Here is an 8,953-nt window from a genome sequence, read left to right on the forward strand (position 1 = left end):
TAATTATTTAATAATAAAATAAAATTATAAATTATTTCAGATTGACGTAGAAGATTCAGGATTACCAAAAATGAAAAGCGAGCACACAGTGACTGTAATAGTGCTAGACGAAAATGACAGTCCATCAACATCACGATCAGTTCATATAATCGTCCATTCATTCAACGGCAAAACACCGATGGGAAAAATAGCGGATGTCCATCCAAATGATCCTGATACCACCGGCGACTATACATGCAAAATATTTCAGGGCTCGAATCCTGCTGGTGTACTCACCGTCCCGATCGCTTGCGATTTACATACCAGCAAAATTACCCCCGGTACGTGCTCGAAAGTTCATAAATTAGTGCCCGGGTTCCAATTCGCGAGAACCACTCTTTGGGTAAGACGAGGACACGCGATACACTGAATATGGGATAATAAAAAAATAAATATATAAGACGGTGCTCTGGGGAGTCAAGGGGTGGAGGGGCCGAAAGGAGAGAAAGAAAGAAGAATGTCGATGTATGAAAGAATAAAAGAGCAAAAGAGTGAGATGATATTTTTTAAGTGAGATAGATACAGAACACTTGGATGCATCTGAATAATTCATCATGGATGAAAGGGAGGCCAGGAGGTAGAGGGATTTAAAAAATATAAATAACAAAAATAAACAATTTTAAAAAAGGATGCCAAATAAAGTCCAGTGAGAAAAAGAGGAAAGGCTGAAAGAACGTACATATATATATATATATATATATATATATATATATATATATATATATATATATATATATATATATATATATATATATATATACGAACCGGTAACAATATCGTTATACCAAAAGATCATTCTCGTCATCGCGATAACGAGAGTCAAGTAAAAGAACATCAGTATTCATGCTATCGACTTTTTTTTTTCCAGATATTAATCATACTTATCAATGTTTATTTTTTATTATTTATAATGTTCAATACTTAATATTTAGTAGTTTTATTTTCATCGACATTTATTTTATTTTATGTATAATATATAATATATAATATAATCTTTTATAAATGTTAATACCTAAATTATTTAATCATAGGTCTCGGATATTCGCTGAGCATCTCCGGCAGAGACGGACGACATCCAGATGTCATCTCCAAGGTCACTGTGGAATTCCTCGTCTTCTCAAATGCGACCGTTGAAAACAGCGTTACCTTACAAATTAACAGACTCACTGCTGCGGAATTTCTCGCAAAGTTCTACCGGCCGCTATTGGATATGCTCCAGGATGACGTTGATACCGGGGATACCTTTACTATCTTCAGTATTGGCGAGACTGACAGCAATTTGGATATTTATTTGGCTATGGAAACTCCTCAAGGTATTTTTTTTTTTTTTTTTTTTTTTTCCTACTTTTAATAAATAACTAGCAGACGTACCTACAGATTAAATAAATATTATAATATAATTTTTTTTTACAGGATTTAAAGCCAAAGCTGAGGTAATCGACATGCTGGTGCGCAAACGTGAAAAAATCCAAGAAACCCTCGGCGGCAGTGGAGTGACAATAAACTACTCGCCTTGCGAGCACATGGCTTGCGACAACGGCGGTAGCTGTAGCGACCAGCTGGTGGTTTACGAGGACGCGAGAATAACAAACAGCCAAAGTTTAATCTTAACATCTCCCCGAGTGACCCACGAGATGATTTGCCGTTGTCGGGAAGGATTCACCGGAGCTAGATGCGAGCGTCGGCAAGACCCATGTTCTCCAAACCCGTGCCTGGAACGCGGCCAATGCAGACGAGTCGGGTACGACTTTATGTGCTCCTGTCCGGCAAATCGCGAAGGAAAACTCTGCGAACTAGAACGCGGAGACGCTTGCGCCAGCAACCCCTGCAGAAACGGTGGATCTTGCAAAGTCTCTCCCGACGGGTCAAGCTTCTTCTGCCTGTGCCGCGCGGGTTACCGCGGAAATCATTGCGAAGCAGTGACCGATTCCTGCAGACCTAATCCTTGTCTCCACGGAGGTCTCTGCGTAGGCCAGAAGCCGGGCTATCGTTGCAGCTGTCCCGAAGGCCACTACGGGAGACACTGCGAGCAGTCTACCTACGGCTTCGACGAGCTATCCTTCATGAGTTTCCCAGCACTAGACTCTACAATTAACGACATTACGATAGTCTTCGCGACGACAAAACCCGACGCGCTGCTGCTTTACAACTACGGCCCTCAAAGCGGAGGCCGTTCGGACTTTATCGTCCTTGAGCTAATCAACGGCCGCATTGCGTTCTCCTACGGCGGGGCCAGAAGCGCAATCACTCTGGTGAAGGTCGAGGGTGGAAGCCGCTTAGACGACGGACACTGGCGTAAAGTAACTGCTACCAGAAATGGTCGCGTAATTTCTTTGAGTGTGTCAAATTGCCGCGAACACGGCGACGTTTGCGACGAGTGCAAGCCTGGAGACGGTTCCTGCTACGCGGATGACATTGGACCAACTGGAACTTTGAATTTCAACAACAACCCGCTGATGATCGGCGGTATAGCTTCTGCTGATCCAGTCCTAGAAAGACCAGGCCAGGTTCACTCCGACGACCTGGTGGGTTGTGTCCATTCAATTTCAATCAATGGACGTACGCTAAACCTGACCAGTCCTCTGGCGTCTCGAGGGATAAAGAACACCTGTTCCCGTCCTGAAAACGGTGTTTGCGACAACTCGCAGTCAGTTTGCGGATCTGGCAAGTGCTACGACAAGTGGCACCAGGCCTCCTGCCAGTGCGACTCTCTGACCGCCCCCAACTGCCGTGGAGCCCTTGAACCAATAAATCTGAGCGACGGAGGGTATGTAGAGTTTAAAATTTCAGAGAAGCACAAGCGGATGCAATTGCTGGAGTACTTGTACGGCGGAACAACGTCCTGGTCCAGGAATAAGGTGACGCGGCGAGCTGCTAAAGAAGAAACTAATAATTTGATTTCCCTGGGAGTTTCTCCGCCAAAAAAAATGAGTCTGATGTTCCGGACGATAAAGACCGACGGGATTTTAATTTACGCGGCGACTAATAAACATTACACGTCAATAGAGCTGAAGAACGGAGAGTTGTCTTACACCTCTCTGCTGGGATCAGCGGTGAACATGACCGGAGCGGTGGAGGCTGGGCTGGCTGATGGTCGCTGGCACAATTTAACGATATTCGCTCACTCACGAGGCCTGCAAGTGATTATAGACGGGCAGCTGACCGGGGACGAGCTCGATTCAGCCGGAGTTCACGACTTTTTAGATCCGTATCTGACAGTCCTGTTTGTCGGCGGCGTCCGTCGTGATCTTTATTACCACGACAGTTATCCAGTTACATTCGAAGGATGCATCGCTAATTTTAGCATAAACAACGAGTTACAGCCGTTCAATGGCTCCGGTTCAATTTTAAAAGACGTAATGTACCACGGCAAAGTGTCCCGGGGCTGTCGTGGGCCTATTGGAATCAGCGCGGCAGCCACGGCGGATCCTCTCAGCATCGGAATAACTCTGGTAATCGTTTTCTTTGTCACGCTCCTCGTGGCGATCCTCGTGAGCTTCGTGGTCTTCCGTCTGAGGCGTCAGAGCAAAGAAAAAGCGCCCTCGGTGGTTAATAAAAACACAAACGCTATAATCACCGGGAATGGTAATTCTCTTGTAGGATCCGGCAACGACGGGCTCATGTCAAGGCATGAAAACACTTACATATCAGACACCTCCGATCTCAGGGGAGTCGGTCATATAGGCCCGGAGTTGATCTCCAAGAAGTTTAAAGAGCGCGAGCTGAGCACCGAGCATCAGCGGCCCCAGAGGCCAGACATCATCGAGAGGGAAGTCACCAAGAGCCCGATGATTCGCGACGAGCATCCCCCGATGCCTCCGCCGACCCAGAGCTCCTTGCACTCCCACGAGCATAATCCGGAGCCGGACATGCCTGAGCACTACGACCTGGAGAACGCCAGCTCGATCGCTCCCAGTGACATTGACATTGTCTACCATTACAAGGGCTATAGAGACGGAATTCGTAAATATAAAGCGACTCCTCCGCCCATTGGAGGCTACGGGAATCATCACAAGCACAGTGGGACTCCCCATCGACATGCTGGAGCTTTTCCTCCCCGAGCGATGCCTCCTCCGAGTGTCGGCCAGCCGACAACTACCCCGAAGCTCCTCCAGAGCACTCCCTTGGCAAGATTATCACCCAGCAGTGAGCTGTCTGCCCAGCAGCCGAGAATCCTGACTCTCCATGACATCAGCGGGAAGCCTCTCCAGTCAGCGCTGCTAGCCACGACTTCTTCGTCAGGTGGAGTCGGAAAAGACGCGCTAAACTCCAACAGCGAGCGCAGCTTGAACTCCCCGATAATGAGCCAGCTCTCGGGGTCAACAGCCAGCCGGAAAGTCCCCCAGTCTGCCAACGACACCAGTAACAACGTCCCAACTGGCCCGATGGGCCTCACCGCCGAAGAAATCGAAAGGCTCAACTCCAGGCCCAGGACTTCTAGCTTGGTCTCCACTCTGGACGCGGTGAGCTCCTCCAGCGAAGCCCGCGGACCTCCGCCGCCTCATGGACCTATGCATCTCCACCGAAGACACACACCACCCACGGAGAGGCTCGAGAGAAGGAACTCTTCGACTACTGATGAAAGCGGCAACGACAGCTTCACTTGCTCCGAGATCGAATACGACAACAACTCGCTGGTTGGTGATAAACGCTCGGACAATTTGTACAACAAGCCAGAGGACGAGGACCAGCCGACGAGGACTGACGGGTCACCACAATCGACCAAGCCGCCCTTACCCCCCAATGTCAGCTATGACGGGTTTGATACCTCCTTCAGAGGATCCTTGAGCACCTTGGTCGCTTCTGATGATGATCTTTCCACTCACATGGGCAGCTTGTACAGGCCCACGAATAATGGGTCCCCTTCGACCAACACTGCGCTCAGTTGGGACTATCTTCTTAACTGGGGACCCAATTTTGAGAGCCTCGTTGGGGTCTTTATTGACATTGCCGAGTTGCCCGACAGCAACAGGGTTCCCAACACCCTCAGATTGCCTGCTAGTATTCCCAAACCTTCTGAAGAGTATGTTTAATAATGTTTGGTGATGATACCTAGATAATTTATTGATATTTTATCTTCCCATTTTTATTTTTTATCATCAACTGATGGTAGATGATTGATATAGGCGTATTTATTATATAAATTAATTAATTATTGTGGAGTTTTCTTTGTGCTGTAGGTACCTAAGAGTTAGCTTTAAGGTCGACATCTTGTATCAGGGTGTCCTTATTCTGGTTTGTACAGTCCTAACAAACTTATTTTTTTCTTGAAAATTAATTAATTATTAATTATTGTCTCTGTGCCATTAATGCGTGCACGAATTATATTTCTTCTTACTTTTATTTTTTTATTGCGCGTCCAGATAATTAGTAATTGTACATAGGTTTTATTTTTAGCCATTGAAATTTATTATTATTAAATGTGAGACTGATTTCTTAAACTTTACTGGCCATCGAGGATTAAGAGTCACGTTTTTTATAATTTGTACATTCTCTTATTACTAAATATAATATACTATATTATTTTATTACTTTAATTTAAGATGTAAATAGTCAATGATTGTTTATGTAAATGATAGAAAATGTATGAGTGTAAATCATTGAATTTGTAATAAAATTTACAATTTAATTATATTTATTTGTAGTTAGTTTATTTTCCCATAAAATATCCGGTAATCCTATTAGACAATTTACATAACAGTATTTTATTAATATTTATTTGCATTAGAATATTTAAGTTGTTTATAAATAACTAAGGTGTGTAATTTTATATTAAAACTAAATAAAATATTTTTAAGGATATTTTTTATTCAATAGTACAAAAATTATTAATTATTTAAAAATATTAAAGTACCATCGGTTAAATAGATTTAAGCTTAAAAATTTAATAGATAGTTACAAAAAATGGCATTACAATGTCATGGAGATAAAACTCATTGTCAATAAAAAAATGAGTTTTATAGGAATACTTTAATCTTAAAATTTATTTTCAGTCTACAATTATCTTTGGGAGAGTATTCTGAAATAAGTATCGCTTGGTTATAAAAATACAAAATTACAAAATCATTATGAAAATTAAATTAGCAGACATTTGAAAAAAAAAATTTTATAAATTTTAATTGATTCAAAAAATAAAAAATTGTCAAATGTCTGCTAATTTTAATGTCATAAATTATTATAAAAAGTACCTGTTAAATTAATTATTAAAATTCTTCTAACCTTGATTTGATAAAAAAAATATTATAAGTATAAAATTAATAAATTTTATTACCAATTATCTAAAAATTCAAACCCAGTCTTAGGAATCTCCTCCTCGGGATTGCTCTGCAAAAACTGGAAGCTGTTGTACGAACTAGGAGTCTCGAGCAAAGCAGTAGATTCACTAGCATCAGATTTAGCTCTGTGATTTAAATTAATATTCATCTGGTTCTTGGTCCCAGGATTGCCATTACTGTTACCATTCTTGCTCCCAGAAATTTTGCTGATGACAATCTGCTTCTGGGGTACCAGGCTCTCTAGGTCATCATCTGGTTGGTTTATCTTGAGTATAGAAGTTTTGTTCATTAGTTTTGTAAAAATATTACCCGTATTATCAATACTGGCGCAGTTATTGAGTCTAGTGGAGTCGACGTTGCTGTAGACGCTGTCGCTGAAGCTCTCCGACTGGTAAAGACTGATTTGCGTCGAAGTCGGGCTGTAGTCATTTGACGAGCTGTCAAAACTGCTTTCGTTTATTTTTATCGGGCTCAAGAAATGTGGAGATTTATCCGCGTAATCATTCGGGAGCTTGGTTTTGATCTCTGATGGTAGCTCCAGCAGGTGCAAGTTCATCTGAGACTGGGTCATGAACGAAAATGGACCCGAGTGCTCATCTCTCCATTTTAAGGTCTAAAAAAATCACCAAGAATTAATTAATTTTTTAAAAATAATTTTTTATAATTAAAAATTTGCATTAATATTTTTTTTTAATTTCTACACATAGAATTTTTTTTCTAAAATTGTTTGTCATGATTTAAAAAAATTAATTTAGCAAATGTTTAATAATTTTTGTGATAAATAATTGACAAAAAAAAAAAACAATTGAAATTTTTAAAAATAATTTTTTTATTAAATAAGATAAAAAAATTTTAATTGTTACTTACTGATCCAGTCTCATCAATCACATACTTCATCCCAGTCTGAATCTTTAATTTAGGATAACAATTATAACAATTCTCTTTACTTTTATCAGTACCTATTGTCGTGTACTTAAGAGCGATTTCTGGCTGGATGATGGTCTCGTCGATGGCTTGATTTTTTTCCTTCAAGCTCAAAGTGTTCCACAGTCCTTCATAGGCTTCTTTGGTAGCTCTGACATCATCTCCAATCCGCTTTGCCAGAGAATTCAAACTGTAAAAGTAGTCTTCTGCGATGGAACTCAACCCCTTTGTGGACATTGCTCAATTTATTACATTTAATACTTGCTTTGGTATTTAAATTACATTTGTAAACACTAGTTCATGAGAACAATTGTGATAAAAGTTTGACAGGAGCTGTTTATTTTTACCAATTTGTTGTCAATAAAGCAGATTTCAAATTTTTCCTCTTTCATTAGCTTCAGCAAATCCCCGACAGATGGCAGTAGCGATTTAATTCTTGTCCTGACAGGTTGTAAAATTAAAATATTTTCAATTAGTTTATTATTATAAATTTTATAAATAAAAAATTGAATTTAATTAAAAAATGTGAATTATTTTAATTAAAGAAGTAATTAGTAATTTTTTTCCTGACTTTTTGGAATTTATCAGTCATTAATTGTGTTTTGACAGCTCCAAAAATTTTTGATTAAAATTGGTAAATAAATACTTTAATTAATAATTTTTTTGATAAATATAAATTTAGTGATTAATATTTTATTTTTTTTTACAGTTTCTTCAAAATTTTACGACTGCATTTGAGTTCAACGACCAATAAAACTCTTTAACCTCAAAAATTGACAGCTGAGTGTTAGTTTCTTTAAAGTTGATAGAAGGAAAAATCAATCAGGATGTCTAGAAAAAAACACAACATTGCTTACATAAAACCAGAAGAGCCTAAATTTATTCGGGAATTAAAAGCTCAGATGGGATTTAAAGAAAGTCCAGATGTCAACACCAAGGTATATAATTTAATGTCATGGTACATGTTTACTATCTTAAAAAATAACGAGAATATTTAAATGTTGAGCAACAATTACAACATTGATTTAGAAATAACTTTCTAAAAGTGTGTCAAAAAACAATTGACAGTTTTTATCAGACTGTTTTTTAATTTTTTAATTAAAAGTTGTTTACCTATAAAAGAAAAACACTCCTATTGTTAAATGGCTATTTTAAATGTCATAAAATTTTTTACTGCTTATTTTTAATTGTATTTCTTCAATTGATAAAAATTAATTTCTAAAATTTTTAGAGACAAGAATTATCAGAAGGTGAAGAAGAAGATTATTTTGAAGACCGTGGCGAAGAAAAGCCACAAGTTGTTGTTTTGAGTAAAGAACACTTGACTGCTCAAGAAGCTGATGAATTTCAGAAGAAAAAGATCTAGGTACTGTTATATAATTAACTGTATTTTTTTTTTTTTTTTTTTTTTTTTTTTTATTTTATAGTTAATTTAATAAAAAAATTCCACAGAAGAAGCTAGCAAGCCGGCAAATCTCTCCAAGAGGATAATTTTTAATCGAAAAGCCAAACCAGAGGCAGATATACTAGACCAGCCACCTCCCAAGAAAATGAAATCTAAAAAACCTAAGCTCGTATTGTCCTTCGACGACGAAGACGAATCATGAACTTAATTACTAATTATACAAATAATTATAAATAAAATTGTACATAAATTTTTTACTCTAAAATAGATTTTTATCGATTTTTATTTTTATTTCCTTTTAGGAGGGGAT

The 8,953-nt window shown here is 39.0% G+C and overlaps 3 protein-coding genes across 6 annotated transcripts in view; 2 read left to right on the top strand and 1 right to left on the bottom strand.

The window, feature by feature from the left end:
• The window catches only part of Ft (cadherin-related tumor suppressor fat), a 61,866-nt gene extending 56,224 nt beyond the window's left edge, over positions 1 to 5,642 (top strand). Inside the window, exons 8-10 of the mRNA XM_074244755.1 lie at positions 41 to 320; positions 1,071 to 1,352; positions 1,453 to 5,642. Of these exons, the coding sequence (XP_074100856.1) occupies positions 41 to 320; positions 1,071 to 1,352; positions 1,453 to 5,072 (4,182 nt within the window). The 3' untranslated portion in view covers positions 5,073 to 5,642. The remainder of the gene's footprint in view (positions 1 to 40; positions 321 to 1,070; positions 1,353 to 1,452) is intronic.
• A 264-nt stretch (positions 5,643 to 5,906) lies between these two features.
• LOC141528590 (uncharacterized) lies at positions 5,907 to 7,634 on the bottom strand. Of its 4 annotated transcripts, none has more exons than XR_012479401.1 (3): positions 7,182 to 7,628; positions 6,228 to 6,927; positions 5,907 to 6,058 (listed from the first exon to the last, which is right to left on the bottom strand). XR_012479401.1 is itself a non-coding variant. In XM_074244726.1 (3 exons), exons 1-3 carry the CDS (start codon positions 7,473 to 7,475, stop codon positions 6,307 to 6,309), a joined length of 858 nt encoding a protein of 285 aa, XP_074100827.1. In that variant the 5' UTR covers positions 7,476 to 7,634; the 3' UTR covers positions 5,907 to 6,306. The 4 variants fall into 4 exon arrangements, 3 of the variants coding, with proteins under 3 accessions (XP_074100827.1, XP_074100828.1, XP_074100826.1); XM_074244726.1 differs by having other exon boundaries at positions 5,907 to 6,566; positions 6,624 to 6,927; positions 7,182 to 7,634; XM_074244727.1 differs by having other exon boundaries at positions 5,907 to 6,554; positions 6,624 to 6,927; positions 7,182 to 7,633.
• A 39-nt stretch (positions 7,635 to 7,673) lies between these two features.
• LOC141528592 (uncharacterized protein KIAA1143 homolog) lies at positions 7,674 to 8,908 on the top strand. Its single transcript, XM_074244728.1, has 4 exons — positions 7,674 to 7,872; positions 7,948 to 8,176; positions 8,470 to 8,604; positions 8,691 to 8,908. The coding sequence occupies exons 2-3, from the start codon at positions 8,066 to 8,068 to the stop codon at positions 8,602 to 8,604; spliced, it is 246 nt and encodes an 81-aa protein (XP_074100829.1). The 5' UTR covers positions 7,674 to 7,872; positions 7,948 to 8,065; the 3' UTR covers positions 8,691 to 8,908.
• Positions 8,909 to 8,953: the final 45 nt, after the last annotated feature.

Source organism: Cotesia typhae, unplaced genomic scaffold (assembly GCF_013202065.1).
Source record: "Cotesia typhae breed Kobodo isofemale line unplaced genomic scaffold, CoteBio_Ctyphae contig_44, whole genome shotgun sequence".
NCBI classification, from domain to species: Eukaryota; Metazoa; Arthropoda; class Insecta; order Hymenoptera; family Braconidae; genus Cotesia; species Cotesia typhae.